The sequence below is a fragment of the Hyperolius riggenbachi genome, chromosome 9 (assembly GCF_040937935.1).
Source record: "Hyperolius riggenbachi isolate aHypRig1 chromosome 9, aHypRig1.pri, whole genome shotgun sequence".
NCBI classification, from domain to species: domain Eukaryota; kingdom Metazoa; phylum Chordata; class Amphibia; order Anura; family Hyperoliidae; genus Hyperolius; species Hyperolius riggenbachi.
The window spans coordinates 294369204-294388966 of record NC_090654.1 but is presented as its reverse complement, the minus strand read 5'-3'; the positions used below and the strand labels follow the sequence as shown (position 1 = coordinate 294388966).

General features: G+C 43.8%; 1 protein-coding gene across 3 annotated transcripts in view; it reads right to left on the bottom strand.

The window, feature by feature from the left end:
* The window catches only part of NIN (ninein), a 201479-nt gene that overhangs the window by 10635 nt on the left and 171081 nt on the right, over window positions 1-19763 (bottom strand). The window contains exon 29 of one of the 3 annotated variants that reach the window (XM_068254778.1): window positions 15628-16630. The exons of the other annotated variants lie outside the window; for them this stretch is intronic. Within the exon in view, the coding sequence (XP_068110879.1) occupies window positions 16568-16630 (63 nt within the window). The 3' untranslated portion in view covers window positions 15628-16567. Of the gene's footprint in view, window positions 1-15627; window positions 16631-19763 lie in introns of those variants that run through there. 3 annotated transcript variants of the gene reach the window in all.

Below are 19763 nucleotides of genomic sequence, written 5' to 3'. Positions count from 1 at the left end.
CATGCTGGTTGCGGTCAAGATGACATTCTTACCTAAATTCATGTTCTGAGGAACGTTCAGCAAGCCATATTGAATGACTGATTTTGGGGGGGATGATGTTACCCAGGCTTTGAATATCAAAATCAGCACCGCATTGGGCTGTGTCTCCCTCACATCACTCAATAGTTCCAGGCTGCTCAGCTGATTACAGGTCCAATTCTCTAGAGTGAAGAATCTCCCTAGAATGAAATCTCAGAGTCTCCTGGAAAATTGTTCCTATTGTTGTAGTTGACAAATGAACTCATTTGCGACAAGAACCGTCTTTAAATATGAATACCATGTCTTTCCACTATCCAAAGACATGATATCCATGATACATGGGTGTTTTTGTTCTTTCCAACAGACAAGCAGCTCGGGGTGACCCAAACCACTAGGAATGTATAGGGGGATAACAGACTAAAAAGCCCTCCTAGTAATTTGTTCTTTCCTGCAACTAGGAAACCACCAGGGACGTAGCTACAAATGATTAGCCCCCCCAGGAAAAACTAATGGCCCCCAAATGGTCACATCCTTTCCCTTGCTTACCTCTTGTGATCCTCATAGCCTGGGAGCCCATCTCGTAAGGTACATAGAATAAGTGTGGATATCATAATCATTTACAACCATAACAAGTGTAGCCACAGGGTGGAGCTATTGAATGCTTGCTTTGTTTCTGTCTTCACAAAGGAAACATCACTGTTGCAAATTACAAATACAGAAGAGTCTCAATCTTCCAACTGTAATATTAAATACTTAACGCAGGAAGAAGAAAAGGCAAGACTAAATGAAATTAAAATAGATAAGGCACCTGGCCCGGATGGCATGCATCCTCAGGTCCTAAGGGAGTTAAGTTCAGTTGTTGATAAACCCCTTTTTTTCTCAGCATAAGCATGGTTTTACTAAGGACAGGTCCTGTTTGACTAACATGCTCAGCTTTTATGAGGTGGTGAAAGCTAATGTGGATATTGGGAATGCTGTAGATGTGAGATACCGATAGTGTTTTCCACAACAGTGGTGCATAGTAATTCTATATCTGCGTTTAAGGGGGGGCTTAGATGCTTTCCTTGTATTGAAAGATATCAATGGCTGTAATTGCTAGGTAACACCCGGGGGTGTTAATCCAGGGATTTTATCTGATTGCCATCTGGAGAAATAATAGGAAATATTTTGTTTCCCTTTTGGGGCTAATTGGACCATGCAGTGTATTTTTTTTCCTTCCTCTGGATCAACAGGGATATGTGAGGAATCGGATGCAGGCTGTTATACTTTATTTTCTGGATGGACGCATTTATTTTTTCATCTCAACTATGTACCATATATACTCGAGTATAAGCAGAGTTTTTGAGGCCCAAAATTGGGAGTCTCTGCTTATACTCGAGTCACTCGTCAGTGGTGCTCCCCCAGTGCAGCCCCCACTGTAATAGACACTGCAATAGACAGAAAAAGTCATGCGCTGACCGGCGGCTATATAACCCAACAGTCATGTGCGCAGTGCTGAAGGCAAATTTCTTGGCCATGCCACCCCCGCCAGCGTGTCACCGGACCATAATGTCTGCCAGTTCTGAGGTGCTCCCCCCACCCCCAAGTGTGTCCATAGTGATATGCAAAGTGGTGCAGTTTCTTTTGCTTGCAGTTCAAGGACAGGAGGTGTGATTGGAAAGTGCTGAGGGGGTGGTGGTAGTAGGCTGCTGAATCCGAATCATCTCTATTTTTGCCAAGCACACTGATTGGTGTGCCCAGAATGGCTTGTGGTTCACAAAGCAAATCACATACATACTATAAAAAAAAAAAATACAAAGTTGGAGTCGGGAGGATCAGAGTGTGTGGCTATGGGAAAGGATTGTCCAGAAGGCTAAAGTGTCCCAGTGGTGCAAACCTGGGAGGGGGGGGACCATGCGCCTGATGGTCCTTCGAGTAATGGATCTGAAACGGCATCACAACGCTAGGAGCTCGGAGTAGCGCCTTCCCGGATGGGAGGGTTCAAGCAAAATCTTGGAGGCCCTTGTCTTTATTCTCATGGAGTAGAGGAGATCTAGCGAGGGCAGGGGGGCTGATGGAGGAGCAGAGGATGGATTCGATGGTCGTGGTCTAAAAGCTGGTCAGCAGTTCCCGTGGCATAATGAATAGGGATACATTTGTCACAACACTTTCCTGATCGCCGGCAGTCGCAAGAAGAAAAAAAAAGATCACCTTAGTATAGGTAGGTAGGTAGCCAGATATAGATGCCTCCCGTATAATTTACTTAAAGGGACTCTGTAACAAAAATGTCATTGTGTTTTCTACCATCCTACAGGTTCCTAAACCTATTATAATGTGCTCTGGCTTACTGCAGCACTTTCTACCATCATTATCTCTGTAATTAATCAGCTGATATTTCACCTGTTGGACTTGTGTCCTGTGTCTGGAAGGCTGCCAACTCTTCAGTGTGATCTGCTATGCATGCCCCCTCTATGCACACTCCCCTGTGTGTGTGTGTGTTATTTACATTAGCCAGCTTTTCTCTGCTTTCTTATCTTTTACAAGCTGGATAAATCCTCTGTTCACATACTGATGAGTCACATACTGCAAAATTACAGACAACCGGGCAGAGCCGTCTGCAAGAAGAAACAATCCGCTTGTAACTCTTCAGTTTAGCTGCAGGGGGAAAGAAACACACAAATGATCTCTTGAGATTCACAAGGAAGGGTGTATACAGCCTGCTTGTGTATGGATGTATTTTCTATGTGTGGACATACTGTACATCAACCTACTTCCTGTTTTGGTGGCCATTTTGTTTGTTTACAAACAAACTTTTTAAAACTGTTTTTAACTACTTTTAATGCGGCGGGGAGCAGCGAAATTGTGACAGAGGGTAATAGGAGATGTCCCCTAACGCACTGGTATGTTTACTTTTGTGCGATTTTAACAATACAGATTCTCTTTAAAATAAATACCTGCTGCAGGAGTTCATAGATCCACAGCAACTGATAACTGCCTGCTCGTATCCGGTCAGTTTAACACAGGCATAAAGAATGATGGGTCCACCAGCTGAATCCATGCCTCCCTGCTTATAGCCTATACATGTCTCTCATTAATGGAGGCGTGGCTTGCGTGGAGACTATTGTAGCAGGCAGCCAGCATAGGGGCATGTGATGCAACTCATTGTTGGATTTACAGAAAGTGTGCAATAATTGTTTAAATAAAATTAGGCAGGTGCATAAATTTGGGAAAAAAGAAATGAAATCAATATTAGTAGAGCCTCCTTTTGCCAAAATTACAACCTCTAAACGTTTCCTGTAGGTTCTTATGACAGGGCTGGTGCACACCAGAGCGGTTCGTGACCATTTTTAAAAATGCTTGGGGATAGAAAACCGCTTAGCTAATGTATTTCAATGGGCGGTGCACACCAGAGCGGTTCGTTTTTTCCCCAAACGCAAACTCGGGGGCATTTTTTAGATTTCTGAGGCGTTTCTTCCTCAATTTAAAAAGTATAGGAAAGTGGAAAACTGCTCTGAAAAACGCTAGATCAGAGCGGTTTGCCAGGCGTTTTTGTTACAGAAGCTGTTCAGTAACAGCTTTACTGTAACAATATATGAAATCTACTACACAAAACCACTCCCAAAACCGCTAGGCATGTTTAGAAAACCTCTCTACACATGCCTAGAATCACTCTGAAAATCTGCTTCCAAAACCTCTAGCATTTGCAGATCGCTAGAGGTTCTTGGCTTTTGGTGTGCACTGGGCCTGTGTCTGGATTCTGATTGAAGGTATTTTGGACCATTCCCCTTTACAAAACATCTCTAGTTCATTCAGGTTTGAAGGCTTCCGAGCATGGACAGCTCTCTTCACCAAACACCACAGATTTTCAATTATATTCAGATCTGAGGACTGAGATGGCCATTCCAAAATGTTGTACTTGTTCCTCTGCATGAATGCCTTAGTGGATTTTGAGCAGTGTTTAGGGTTGTTGTCTTGTTAAAAGATCCAGCTTCAGCTTTGCCACTGATTCCTGGACATTGGTCTCTAGAATCTGCTGATACAGAGTGGAATCCATCCATGCATCCCTCGACTGTGACAAGATTCCTAGTCCCTGCACTGGCCCCACAGCATGATGGAACCACAACCATATTTTAATGTAGGTAGCAGGTGTTTTTCTTGGAATGCTGTGTTCTTTTTCCCTCTTTTTCTTTTTTTCTCTTTTTTTTTTTTTTAAAACAAAACAAACAAAAAAAAAACATAGCCCAATTGGATTATTCGACCAAATGCACAGCCTTCAGATCCTACTACATATTATCCTCCACCAGCTTCCCACGGTCTCCAATCAAAGTCGTTACCCCGAGCCTCTCCCTGAACTCCAACCAAGTTGCCCATTGACTATAAAACTTCCCCATCTTATTTTGTGCCGACATTACTAATTCCTCTATCCTCATTGTGTCATTGAGGGCTTCAGCCAGGTCTACTGCCCCCAGTTGGGCGTCAACTTTCCAAATAAGGAGGGGACCCATTAACCAAAAAAAGTTCCCATCATTGGCCAGTCCCTTCTATTAAGGCCCAAAAAAGTATTCGCTCTAACTGCAACTGCAAAGCTCAAATTATCAAAAATGGAAGTGAGAGGACTCGGAATAGATGAATACAGTAAAGAAGATCCCCCTCCTGACAACAAGGCATCCCAAATTGTCAATACATTCTGTACCAGCAAGGGGATATCAACTAGAGACTTTCTAAGACACACAGGGATCCAGGGCAAAGCCCTGACATCCAAATCTATTATCTGGGATTCCAGTTTAACCCATTGCTTCGTTTCATGACTGTGAAACCAGTCTATTATATGGGACAGTGCTATTGCTCTATGGTACAATTCCAAGTCAGGTAGGCCTAATCCCCCCCTCATTTTACTCTTTGACAGCAAAGAATACCGGAGGCGCGGGACTTTCTTATGACCCCATATGTATCTAATGAACATTGATCTAATTGATTTAAAGGCATCTTTAGGAATATCTAAGGGGACTGCCTGCATTACGTGTAGAAACCTAGGGAGAATGTCAATTTTAAGTACATTAATACGTCCCATCCAAGAGGGCTTGCCATACGTCGGGGAAGCAAGGTCTCTCGAGACCTGATGTAACAATGGGGTATAGTGTGCTGTGTTCTTTTTCCTCCATGCATAACACCCCTTGTTATGCCCAAATAACTACAGTGGTTTGCAAAAGAATTCGGCCCCCTTGAAGTTTTCCTCATTTTGTCATATTACTGCCACAAAAATGAATCAATTTTATTGGAATTCCACGAGAAAGACCAACACAAAGTGGTGTACACGTGAGAAGTGGAACAAAAATCATACATGATTCCAAACATTTTTTTTACAAATAAATAACTGCAAAGTGGGGTGTGCATAATTATTCAGCCCCCTTTGGTCTGAGTGCAGTCAGTTGCCCATAGACATTGCCTGATGAGGGCTAATGACTAAATAGAGTGCACTTGTGTGTAATCTAATGTCAGTACAAATATAGCTGCTCTGTGACAGCCTCAGAGGTTGTCTAAAAGAATATTGGGAGCAACAACACCATGAAGTCCAAAGAACACACCAGACAGGTCAGGGATAAAGTTATTGAGAAATTTAAAGCAGGCTTAGGCTACAAAAAGATTTCCAAAGCCTTGAACATCCCACGGAGCACTGTTCAAGTGATCATTCAGAAATGGAAGGAGTATGGCACAACTGTAAACCTACCAAGACAAGGCCATCCACCTAAACTCACAGGCCGAACAAGGAGAGCGCTGATCAGAAATGCAGTCAAGAGGCCCATGGTGACCCTGGATGAGCTGCAGAGATCTACAGCTCAGGTGGGGGAATCTGTCCGTGGGACAACTATTAGTCATGCACTGTACAAAGTTGGCTCTTATGGAAGAGTGACAAGAAGAAAGGCATAGTTAACAGAAAGGCATAAGAAGTCCCGTTTGCAGTTTGCCACAAGCCATGTGGGGGACACAGCAACCATGTGGAAGAAGGTGCTCTGGTCAGATGAGACCAAAATGGATTTTTTTGGCCAAAATGCAAAACGCTATGTGTGGCAGAAAACTAACACTGCACATCACTCTGAACACACCATCCCCACTGTCAAATATAGTGGTGGCAGCATCATGCTCTGGGGGTGCTTCTCTTCAGCAGGGACAGGGAAGCTGGTCAGAGTTGATGGGAAGATGGATGGAGCCAAATACAGGGCAATCTTGGAAGAAAACCTTTTGGAGACTGCAAAAGACTTGAGACTGGGGCGGAGGTTCACCTTCCAGCAGGACAACGACCCTAAGCATAAAGCCAGGGCAACAATGGAATGGTTTAAAACAAAACATATCTATGTGTTAGAATGGCCCAGTCAAAGTCCAGATCTAAATCCAATCGAGAATCTGTGGCAAGATCTGAAAACTGCTGTTCACAAACGCTGTCCATCTAATCTGACTGAGCTGGAGCTGTTTTGCAAAGAAGAATGGGCAAGGGTTTCAGTCTCTAGATGTGCAAAGCTGGTAGAGACATACCCTAAAAGACTGGCAGCTGTATTTGCAGCAAAAGGTGGTTCTACGAAGTATTGGCTCAGGGGGCTAAATAATTACGCACACCCTACTTCGCAGTTTTTTTTTGTTTTTTTTTAAATGTTTGGAATCCTGTATGATTTTCGTTCCACTTCTCACGTGTACACCACTTTGTATTGGTCTTTCACATGGAATTCCAATAAAATTGATTCATGTTTGTGGCAGTAATATGACAAAATGTGGAAAACTTCAAGGGGGCCGAATTCTTTTGCAATCCACCGTATTTTAGTTTCATCAGTCCACAGCACCTTATTCCAAAATGAAGCGGACTTGTCCAATGTGGTTTAGCATACCTCAAGTGGCTCTGTTTGTGCTGTGGGCGGAGAAAAGGCTTCCTCTGCATCACTCTCGCATACAGCGTCTCCTTGTGTAAAGTACGCCGAATGGTTGAACGATGCACAGTGACTCCATCTTCAGCAAAATGATGTTGTAGGTCTTTGATGCTGGTCTGTGGGTTGACTCTGACTGTTCTCATTATTTGTTGCTTCTGTTTATCCGAAATTTTTCTTGGTCTGCCACTTTGAGCCTTAACTTGAATTGAGCCTGTGGTCTTCCATTTCCTCAATATGTTCCTAACTGTGGAAACAGACAGCTGAAATCTCTGAGACAGCTTTCTGTACCCTTCCCCTAAACCATGATAGTGAACAATCTTTGTCAGGTCATTTGAGAGTTGTATTGAGACCCTCCATGTTGCTACTCTTCAGAGAAAATTAAGAGAGGAGGGAAACTTACAACTGACCCCCTTGAATACTCCTTCCCATATGGATTCACCTGTGCATGTAGGTCAGGGGTCACTGAGCTTACCAAGCCAATTTGAGTTCCAATAATTAGTTCTAAAGGTTTTTGAACCAATAAAATGACAACAGTACCCAAATGTATGCACTTGCCTAATTTTATTTAAACTATTGCGCACTTTCTGTTTTACCGGTGTTATTTTGCTGTCTGAAAGAGTTAATTTTTAGGCATGGAAGTGACAGCTTCTGTCTTGTGAGGAATATAGTAACCATCACTAATAAGCAAATTACAGCCATAAAAGTTTTCCTGCCAGAATTTAATGGAGCAGGGAGAGATAGAGAAGGGCAACAGTTCATGTATTTTCACTCAGGGACACTTAATAGGCTGCCTTGGAACAGAGACAACAAAGCATTAAAAAGGAACTTCATCCTAAACAAACATACTGTCATTAAGTTACATTAGTTATGTTAATTAAAATAGGTAATATAATCTCTCACCCACCCAGTTTTAAAAGAACAGGAAATGTTTGATTTCATGGGGGCAGCCATCTTTTTGGTTGAAAGGAGGTGACAGGGAGCATGAGACACCGTTCCAACTGTCCTGTGTGCAGATCACCCCTCCCAGTTGGTAGGCAACGTGAATAACATAGGAAATACCATCATGCTTTGCACTGCATCAGGGAAAAAAAGCCCGGCAGTTTTCTTTGATGGGTGGAGCTTAGCTAAAAATGCAGCTAAAAATGATGCTTCGGTAAGAAAAACAAAGTTCTGATGCTGTAAAACTGTTAAAGAAACCCCAAGCCTTTGCAGTTGTGCTGAGTAGATTTTTAGTCCGGAGGTTCACTTTAAGGTTGCATTCACAGTGGGATGTTATAGTCGCGCGTTACAAAGTCTTATAACGCAGCTTACCGCATTGCAATGCTAATCCGAAAGTCGCATTAAAATGTTGCGTAGTGGTAATTCACTGCTTGCAGTGCGTTACCTCTTAACACAGACACGTTGCGACTTTAACGTTGCATCAAAATGCAACGTCACACAGTGAATATGCCCTCAATCTACTTTTTAACTGTTAAACTATAAAATAAAACCATGGGATATCTAAAAAAAGATAATTTTTAGGAGGAGGAGGATACATACAGTTGTTAGTTTAATTTCACATTGGGTTCACTTTAAAATAACTTTTCAGCATTTTACAATTGAAAAAGAGGCAGATATTAGAGGTAGTGCAAGCTATCAGGATTCTAGATTCTCTAATATTTGCTGCTATCAGAGTGCATTTCAGCACACGTGTGTAGAAGCTCTGTACTCCTCTGTAATCTGACCTGTTGCTCAGCTATTAGAAAAACAATCTTCCTTTTGTTTATCTCAACTAAACTGGTCTGGATAGCGCAGGCATGGGCAAACTTGGCCCTCCAGCTGTTAAGGAACTACAAGCCCCACAATGTATTGCAGGAGTCTGACAACCACAGTCATGACTCATAAAGGCAAATGCATTGTGGGACTTGTAGTTCCTTAACAGCTGGAGGGCCAAGTTTGCCCATGCCTGGGATAGCCAGTGACTTATTGAGCTGATAGAGGAATTCAGCTCTGTGACTGAAAGAAAATGAACACCGTTTGAGTACCTCAGCATGGAATTCCTGAACTCTGTAGCCACTTTTCCTGTTCAGTGCACACTGCTGGAGACTGGAAACCGTTAAATGTATGTTACTCAGCAGGGAGGGGGGTGGGGCTCCCCCCAATCACTGTGGGGCCCTCACAGGGCTACTGGTTACGATGCCCTGATGGCGGCTCTGCTGCCACCCTCTGGCTTTCAATGAATGTTGTAATTGGAAGGCGGGTATGAAGTCAGGAGAAGAGTGGAGTTTGAGGTTTGACAGGGCACTATGCACATGGAAGGTGGGTTACAGGGGGATCTTCTGTTGCAGAAATTGCCATTGGCCTTTCCCTAGGTGAAACATAGCAAGGCAGAAGACTTTCTGTGCAAGAGGGTGGAGCTACACACCAAAACCTGGCTTATATGGGTGCTGCAGTGAAGGTTCCTACACGGTTGACATGGCGGGATATAACATACACACGTTAGCGTACAGTTTTTTCTTTATGCGGAGGGGGATTACACTATGGGTTTGTATTCACTGGGAAATACCTACCAGCCTGGAACTACCTTCTTTGTCTCGTTATTTAAATTGCACTGTTTTTCCAGCGCTTGGCTTCTGTCACACAGGAAGAAGCCCCGACAAAGCTGTCCAATGTCCTGCCTGAGCTCAGTGCTTCATCTGTTAATAACGGTGTTCTGAAGTCTGTTTTTTGCTATAACTAGCTGCAGGGGGTTCATTCTTCCACAAATTAACTTTAAACTGCTTTAGGGCTGGTTCAGACGGGCGTTTTTGTGGCGTTTAACGCGGCGTTTCAGACGCAGCGTTTTTTGGGATCTACCGCCATCCCACGCAAGTGAATGGGAGCATTTAGAGCTGGCTTTTGCAGGCTTTCATGAAAGCCTGGCGGTAGATCCCGGCGTTGCGTCTAGTCTCGAAAGCAACATGCTGCTTTCAGAGGCGGTAAACGCCAGGAAACAATAGCAGAGACCAGAATTGCTAGCCTTGAACGCTTCCCAAAAGCCTTCAAAAGCTAGATTTTAAACGCTGGCGTTTGAACGCGACGCCAAGCAAAAGCTCAGCAGACGCCCATGTGAACCAGCCCTTAGTAGCTCACTGGTAGACATGGCATGGTTTGACCTTTTTAAGGGCTGGTTCAGACGGACGTCTGCAAGGCGTCGCGTCTGGGGGCGTTGCGGCGGCTGCGCGGTCAGGCTTTTAGTAGCCTTCGGTTGCGTTGTGATGCGGTCGCGTTTTTTTCTTCCCCTAGGGGAACATTAGCCGTCGCAGTTGGCCGCTCCCTGGAAGCAACATGTCGCTTCCAGGGGCAGCCCGAACGCTCGCAAAAATGGGGACCTGAACGCCGCGTTCGGGTAAAAGCGCGCAAAAGCTTGGTGTAAACACTCCCATTCACTTGAACGGGAGCGTTTACCGCGACGTTCCGAACGTCTGCGGTAAACGCTCCGCAAGCGTCCGTGTGAACCAGCCCTAAGGGTGGGTAAACGCATCTAATTTTGATTGGCCAGTTTTAACACTTTTATGTAATACAAGGACCAACAATACTATGAATTTGCAAATTGGACAGACATTGGCAAATCAAAATTGGATGTGTGTACATACCCTTAAGGTGGCTTGCTTATGGGCATCCAATAAAAAGATTGACTCAAATGGTTGAGTGAGCAAAAGGTGCCCATATATTACTCAATTTTCTTGCTCAATAGACCATTGGATTATTTTATTGGATTGGCAGAGAATCGATTCTGCTCCATTCTGCTAGATGGATGGAAATTGGCCTATAACCAATCAAATCGACCTCTTTATTTGATTGGGCAGGATGGAAAGTATTGGTAGATCGTGAAGTATTCGGCTACTGTTCACATAATTTCAATCGATACAGAATACATTTTTGGTTTCAGAGTATGGAGGCGCATCATCATTCAGCTCGATAAGCAAAGGCGATTCGCCAGGATCTAACTTGCAGTGTGTGGGCTCCTAGTCAATCGACCATATTGTTCATAACACAATAAATTTGATCACTTAAATCGCTCGGTGGAAAATCAAATAAGATCTATTGGCACCTTAAAGCTTAAAGGACCTCTGTCGCAAAGATCTTAAAATTTAAAATACCTGTAAACATAGACAAATAAGAAGGATGTTTCTTCCAGAGTAAAATGAGCCATAAATTACTTGTCACCTATGTTGCTGTCACTTACAGTAGACAATAGAAATCTGACAGATCTGACAGGTTTTGGGCTAGTCCACCTCTTCATGGGGGATTCTCAGCATGGCCTTTATTCTTGTGTAAATCTTTGTGTCTTTATAAAGATTTCTTTATAAAGGGTTTTCTTTATTTTTAAGCTCTTGAGGGCCATGGTGTTAAACCCCCCCAAGTGACCAGGCTATTTTCTGCTTAATTGGCCACTGCAGCTTTAAGGCCAAGCTGCAGGGCTGCACAACACAGCACACAAGTGATTTCCCCCCCCCCCCTTTTCTCCCCACCAACAGAGCTCTCTGTTGGTGGAGTCTGATCGCCCCCCCAATACCCCCAAACCCCCTCCCGGTTTTTCTTTTTTTTTTTAAATAAATATTTATTTATTTATTTTAGCAATATTTATTACTATTTTTTCTTTCCAAATCCCCTCCCTCCCCCCAGCCGGCCAATCACGGCGATCGGCTGTCATAGGCTTCTGCCTATGAGAGCCAATCGCTCTCTTGTCCCCCAGGGGGACAGCAGTGTCGCATGGCTGTCCCCAGTACAGCGCTGCTGCTGATCGCAGCGCTATACATATAAATACAGGGTGGTTTCGCCGTGTAACAGTCTTCCGAGCGGCGATCGCCGCTCGGAGACTGAAGGCGGAGCTCCGCTCTGCCCACCAAGCAGGGGATGCACGCGCAATCTCCTGCAAACTGCTGCCCCAGGACTTTACGCCAATCGGCGTTGGGCAGTCCTGGGGCTGCCGCCGCGGCCACGCCCATCGGCGTGTCGCGATCCGCAAGCAGCTAAAAGCACTTAGGCCGGATCCACACTAAAAGCGCTTATATGAGCGTTTTGTGATTGATTAGCAGTTTGTAAAAATTTCTCCCATTCACCTTCAGTTAAGTTGCGTAAAAATCGCAGCAAAAAATTGCAGCGACTTTTACCACGATTTTAATGAAAGTGAATGGGGGAAATTTTTAAAAAGCTCTCATCAATCACAAAGCGCTCAGAAAAGGGCGTCTGAGCCCTTAGTGAATGGCAGTTGCTCCGTCCAACTGCCAAAAAAGTGTAACGCGTGTAGACAGTCTGGTCAGCATCTTTATAAAGACACAAAGATTTACACAAGAATAAAGGCCATGCTGAGAATCCCCCATGAAGAGGTGGACTAGCCCAAAACCTGTCAGATCTGTCAGATTTCTATTGTCTACTGTAAGTGACAGCAACATAGGAGAAAAGTAATTTATGGCTCATTTTACTCTGGAACAAATGTACGTATTATCTGTATGTGTTTACATGTACTGTACATTTTTACATTATAGTGGTTCCTTAAGTTTTTGGGCATATTTCTCTTTACAGATTTTTTAAATCACATTTTTATTGATTAAGGCTTTTCTTCTTGTGCATATTTCCCTATACAGGATAGAACAGTGCAACACCACCACAAATACATAGTTAAAAGAATTTTATTTCCCAATAGCATCAAAAAAAAAAAATAGCCTTTTTCTTTCCAAAACCCCCCATATGTTACAAAACCGACAAAACCCCATAAAAATAGGCCCATTAATCTCCATGCGCCTTTGTATAAAACTTCTTTCCATGGAAAAAAAAGGTTACAATATTACAAAAGAAAACAAAAATATATATTAGGAAAAGGGAAAGATCTAATAAATAGTATAAATTACAAACCATCCAAAACAAAGAAAAAAAAATAATCAGATTTTTTTTTTTTAAATAAAGTATACACATGTTTTTTCTACATCAGTAAATACAAAATACATAAAGTGTCCCTGTCACTTGTACATAGCGAGGCAGCCATTTTCTGAGGAAGGACTAGGTTCATGACAAAGCAGCCTATCAGCTCACCAAGAACTTGTGATGTCACCACAACACGTTTTGCCTTATTCACAAAGCCTGCTACAGACATCCAATTTTGATTGGCCAATATGTGACAGATTTTATCACTTCTGTGTAGTATCAGAGCTTCCCTACACAACGTGTTCACAGTATATTCAAATTCTCTTGGCTCTCATACGACAAAGAGGTCTTAAAATTGGTCAGTGATTGGCCAACCAAAATTGGATTTGTGTGTGCACGTTTAGTTTATCGGTAAAGGTGGACTGTGACAGCCCTGTGCATGCAGAATTTTCAGTATTTGTGCAGTATAGTATACATATGCCCTTACGCCTATTTTTAGTACTAATAAAAAAATAAATAAAAAAAAGTTTATTAATTCTTTTTAGAAAAATATGAGAAATAATATAATAAAAATAAAATATTGAAGAAATAAGAAAATGGGATATTTGCTTAGGGCTCCACCTGCTGGTCTAACGCAAGCTGCACATGGCTAGATTGTCTTCAGCTGAACGGATTGCTTGTGATTGCGTCGGGTAATTATCTAGTGGGTGTACAGGCGTCCCCCGATGTGGGCTGCGTCGGGTAATTATCTAGTGGGTGTACAGGCGTCCCCGATGTGGGCTGTCTTCTCCTCAGCGATCCCTGAGCAGTAGTGATGACATCAAAGCATGCAACACGCAGGGGAATAGAGATCATCAACCGGTCCTAACAATTGTGGCTAGAATGCTAATTTCATGCAACGTGGAATTACACCACTCAAAATACACAGGAAATGCATCTGATTGGCTCATCTTCAATCTGCATACAAGCCTAAATAATAAGCATCTATGTGACCATGTCTAAGAGGAACCAGCAGGGAACTGTCCCACTGCACTGGCATCCCCCCCCCAAGAGATGCTCATTGTTTCAATTTATGTACGGTAGATCGGAATAAAGTCCAAATTGACAGATATACTCGATTAGTCCAAGTTGCATATATTTACATAACTGTGGTGGACGGGAAGCCCACCTTTGTTAGGGTTGCCATCTCATCCCTTCAACTACCGGCACATATGAATTATACAGGTTCTGGGGCTACTGACATCATCAGTGCCTAAACTACATCTAACTAGCCACAAGACATGTATAATTCATATGTGCCGGTATTTACGGGGATGAGGTGGCAACCCTGACCTTTGTGGACCTTCTATGTTCAGAATCCTAGAAGCTCCTATCTCTCCACGTTCATGGCTGTCCCTCCTGACTGCAGCCTAGAACTTTCTCTTTTGAGAGCTAAACTTATGTGTATGGTGCCCTACAGTGCTGCAGAAGATGTCAGCGCTATATAAATACCAAATAATAATATGTGTATAGTACACCTCCCTTTCTAGCCCTGAACCCCGTGTAGAAGTCGTTACACTGTGCCTGTAATAATAGTAAACCAGCAGCGTTGACCCCTGCTGGATGAATGCTGAAAACTCATCTTCCCCACTGCTTCTAAAGTCTTCCTCTCCCCCTGCACTTGTTTTCATGGTTAATTGGCCCACATTTACATCACAGGAGCCTATAGGCACAGATGTCCTGGCACCCTAGACTCCGCCCTTCAATAACCTACATTCCCCCACCGAAACTGCACTGCAAGTGTGCTGGCTGTCCCAGCTGTCACTTCTCCCTTACTTCCCTTGCCTGTTATAGGTAGATCCATTTGCCCCTTAGTGTTAGGTAGCATGAGGTGCCCCCAGTTGAAGGGAGATCTGGTCAGTAAAATGCCAAGAGCAGGGTGAGTAATCTATCATTTACACTCTGCTCAGGGCTCTGCATACGGAAGGAAGGAGGGACTAGGGGAGAGGAGGGAGGGACTAGGGGAGGGACTAAGGGAGAGGAAGGAGGGACTAGGGGAGAGGAGGGAGGGACTAGGGGAGAGGAAGGACGGGACTAGGGGAGGGGAGGGCAGGACTAGGGGAGGGGAGGGCGGACTAGGGGAGAGGAAGGACGGACTAGGGGAGAGGAAGGACGGACTAGGGGAGAGGAAGGACGGACTAGAGGAGAGGAAGGACGGACTAGGGGAGAGGAAGGACGGACTAGGGGAGAGGAAGGACGGACTAGGGGAGAGGAAGGACGGACTAGGGGAGAGGAAGGACGGACTAGGGGAGAGGAAGGACGGACTAGGGGAGGGGAAGGACGGACTAGGGGAGGGGAGGGAGGGACTAGGGGAGGGAGGGACTAGGGGAGGGGAGGGAGGGACTAGGGGAGGGGAGGGAGGGACTAGGGGAGGGGAGGGAGGGACTAGGGGAGGGGAGGGAGGGACTAGGGGAGGGGAGGGAGGGACTAGGGGAGGGGAGGGAGGGACTAGGGGAGGAGAGTTAGCCGCCTTTCCATCATCAGGCGCCTATAGACACAAGCCTACAATGCCTTATGGGAAATCCGGACCAGTCAGCACGTCAGCATGCAGCAACTACCGCGCCCTGAGGGGTCATTTCTCTATCTGAACATTTGTGAGCCACATGCCAGTATTATAAATCTGATCAAAAAACAATGTTTTATTATTGCCCAGAGCCTCATTTTAAAATGTTTAAAGTGTTATTTGGTTTATAGTTGAAGTGTATCTATAGGAAAAAAAAAAGTGCCCCAAACTGATATTCACCTCAGTAGAGGCTTTCCCTGCCCCCCCCCCCCCTCCCCCCCCGCCTCCACCGATCAGCGCTGGGACTCCAGTCAGGAAATTTGAAAATTTGACTGCTGAGCATCTAGTTACAATATTTTCTTGTTTAACTGGAACACCTATGCAGATTAAAGAGGACCTGTAACCCAGGATTGAACGTCATCCCAATCAGTAGCTGATACTCCCTTTCCCATATTGTGGTGAAACCCCTCCCACAGTGTGATGTCATGGCCATGGTCCTGACAGTTTCCTGTTTGTGAACCTTGTTGTGGGAAATAACAGCTGTTTCCAAGTGCCAGGCAAGCAGCATCTCCCTCTATGTACGGAGCTCTCAGTAATGAACATTCAGTACAGATCACCTAGCAGGGCTAAAGAGGTCACCACCAGTGATACATTTCAGAATGTAAATCAGGGAGAGGAAAGATTTTACAATGGGCAAACACTGACTAAATAATCTGTAAATGAATGTCGTAAAAAAAAATTTTTAAATGTTATTTTCACTACAGTCCCCCAATACATCTGTCATTTGCATATGTGATCCTGATCCAGAAACTAGCAGGGTGACAGTAAGCATATAAACCAGGTGATCGAGGAGGCCACAAATGGCAGACAAGATATTCAATTCGTTTTATCCTTAAAGTAAACCGATATGGACTCCAATCCTCCATCTCTGCTGAGGTAGAAGCAGTAGAGTGTAGTACTGTATCTGCTGAGGTATTGGAGCTTTTCGTGCCTCTGTGACATCACAAGCTCTCCGGAGAACCAATCTTTCATGAACAATGACCCAACCCACAAAATGGCCGCCCTCTGTGAAGAAGAAGACATGGTTTAGGTTTTAATACTGCGAAGGTTACAGAGAAGGTACAGCCAAGCAGCTGGGCTCCCGGCCCTCAGCAAGGGTTCTCAGCTTATGCCAGTAGGGTGTTAGGTGGGTTAGCGTTAGGTGCTCGTTAGAAGCCATTTTGTTTCAGAGGCGGCCAATCCGTCTGTAAGAGTCAGCGTGCAACGCTCGTTGCTCCGGAGGCAAGGCCTGAGGGGAGAGAGGCAATTGGTACTTTTCACCCCGGATTTTTACATTGCTGCAGCTTGCAAATACAACACATGCAAAAGGCGTGGTCACAGGAGGAGGGGCTGAACTGTACATGCAAAGCAGAGCAGCCATATCCTCCGGTGACACAAGATGGATGGACATGCAGACACACTTGAACATGGAACTACACCTAAGGGTTTATGGTCAAGGGTACAGGCCACCAGATGAAGGGGTCACTCAAAGATTGTATACCCCAACCTATGTATGATACACAAACCACTTTGTAATTTCGTGCTTTGAAAATGGCTGCATATTAAAATAGTTAAAAAAAAGTTATTAAAAAGTTGCTAATAGTTGAAATCACATTTCTTTGCAGTCATGGTAATAACACGGGTGTTTAAAGTGGATGTTAAAGGGGCACTATGGCGAAAATGATGCTGTTCTATCACCTCCACCATCAGTTATTTTATATGGACAGCATAAATGTAACCATAGAACTTGTGTTAAAAAAATAGCTCCTAATACCAATTCTGCTCTGCTACACATCTGAGCTACGTCATTACATTAGCTCGGCACTAGTCTAGTTTAGGGGACCCAGCAAGAAACCACACGGGGAAGAGTTGTCGAATCACAGCGCCCTCTACAGCAAGGAGTTTTAAGATTGGCTGAATAGTGAGGGCGGAGTTTCCTACAATCTAGCTGTAACCTAGCAATTCAAGGAAGAGCTGTCCACCCAATCACGTTAGTGGAATTTTCCTATGCGTTTTCCTGCTGGGTCCCCTAAACTAAACCAGCACCCACTAAGCCCCTTGTGTCTTTGTGGCAGGATATGCTGACTGATCCCAGTAGAGCTGTAACATTCAGCCTCCTGGTTGTGGATTCTAGTGAAGGTTTACATCATGTTGGCAGCCACAGAGGTTTATCGTATTTTCGTATTTTGGATGCCCATACCACATCCCTACTCTACTTTATAGTACTACAGCAACTACTCGTCTCATTTTTAATATACTAACACGGATTCGCTTAAAGGACCACTGTCGCAAAAATCGTAAAATTTAAAATATATGTAAACATGTACAAATAAGAAGTGCATTTCTCCCAGAGTAAAATGAGCCATAAATCACTTTTCTCCTATGCTGCTGTCACTCACAGTAAGTAGTAGAAATCTGACAGAACCGACAGGTTTTGGACTAGCCCACCTACTCATGGGGGATTTTCAGGGATTTGTTTATTTAAAAAAAAAAACACCTAGTGAATGGCAGTTGCTCGGTCCAACTGCCAAAAAAGTGTATGGTGATCCGGGAGGCTGGTCAGTATCCTTGTATAAATCTTTTTCAGGGAGTGTCTTTAAAAAGAATAAAGGCCATGCTGAGAATCCCCCATGAGATGGACTTGCCCAAAACCTGTCGGTAATGTCAGATTTCTACAACTTACTGTAAGTGATAGCAACATAGGAGAGAAGTCATTTATAGCTACTTTTACTTGGGAAGAAAGATACTTCTTATTTGTAGGTGTTTACATATATTTTAAATTTTAAGATTTTCGTGACCGTGGTCCTTTAACAAGCATTGACTTTTTTTCTGCTAATTGTTATAAATCTAGTCGCTGTCTTTCTGTAATGGCCTTATTTGTGGTTGACACATTTGCTTATTTTTGGTTGACATTTCATCTGACTCTACACGAATGGAGGGAATTCTAAACTCTCATTAAAAAACCTAAAGATTGTGAAAAACAATCCACTAGTAGGAGATATACAAGATGTAAATAATTACGACTTGCATGCAACATTAATGCAAATTATATGCAGATTGATTCTGTGCCAATCAAATTCCCTTCCTGTGAGGTTACATTGGCCTGGTTCCACACGGCATACAAATTTCAGGAAATATGCATTCAAGCCAGAACTATCTGCATCTAATTGAACACCAGTAGGCAGATTCTTATGACTTCTCTTATTTCTATACGGCTTTAAAGAAATCTTGAAGTGAGAGTGATATGGAGGCAGCCATATGTACTTGTTTTAAGCAATGCGCATTGCCTGGCTGTCCTGCTGATCCTCTGCCTCTAATACTTTTAGCCACAGCCCCTGAACAAGCATGCAGCAGATCAGGTGCTCTGACTGAAGTGTGACTATTAGCCACATGCTTGTTTCAGGTGTGTGATTCAGACAATACTGTAGCCAAAGAGATCAGCAGGGCTGCCAGGCAACTGGTATTGTTTAAAAGGAAAACAACGGCAGCCTCCACATATCCTTCCGATTTCAGGTGTATTTTAGCCGTGAACAGATGAAATGTGTGATATGATACAAACTTTGGACAAAAATTAGAATAGGTTATGGAAAAGGACTCATGTTATTACAGCAGAGCTAAATCAAGCAGCAAACATCTACACAGCCAAGCAACATCACTGTTATACAAGTGCCAGATATTAGATAGAACAAGCAGTTAGCAGGCATAAGTTGTAGATTATTCTCATTTGGGATTATGCAGAGAAGGGCTAATAGGCTGGACTAACGGGCACAGAGTACAGAATCCACCTAATGTTCAGCAAGAGGCAAATCAAAGGCCCTCTACACAAATCAAATTTACTCTTCAGACAACCAACTGGCAGGCGGTGCCTTTGATTTGCCGGCCGCAGCTTCCTTTTCCTGTGTTCGGGAGGAGTGTGTATTCTGCAAACTCTCAGCTCTATGCGACTGGACACCAGCGTGAGGTTACTGATCTTATGGTCTGACCGCAGAACAATCTGCAAGACCAGCGAAGCTAGATTGCCAAATGTAACTGTAATCTTTTTAAAACAAAGTATTTCACCTCAAAATGAGTAACAACTGCCATAATGACTCAATACAAATGGTGGATGGAAATGGACTATTGTCTTGTAAGTCAGGCTCATGTTCAGACTCACAGGCTTGTAGGGTACCTACGGCTTGACCATTTTACAAAGCCATAGCCCCCAGCTTGTAGACAGCCGCTTCTGTTAGAGCTCAGTGTAGACTGGCTATGGCTCTATGGGTAGGCTGTGGGAGGGAGGTGCTACAGGGTACCCAGGTAGAGGATAGCTGCCCTTATAAAGTGTACTTATCAAAAAAACAAACAAAAAAAAAATCTACTCTCAGGCCAAACAACCCCTTTTG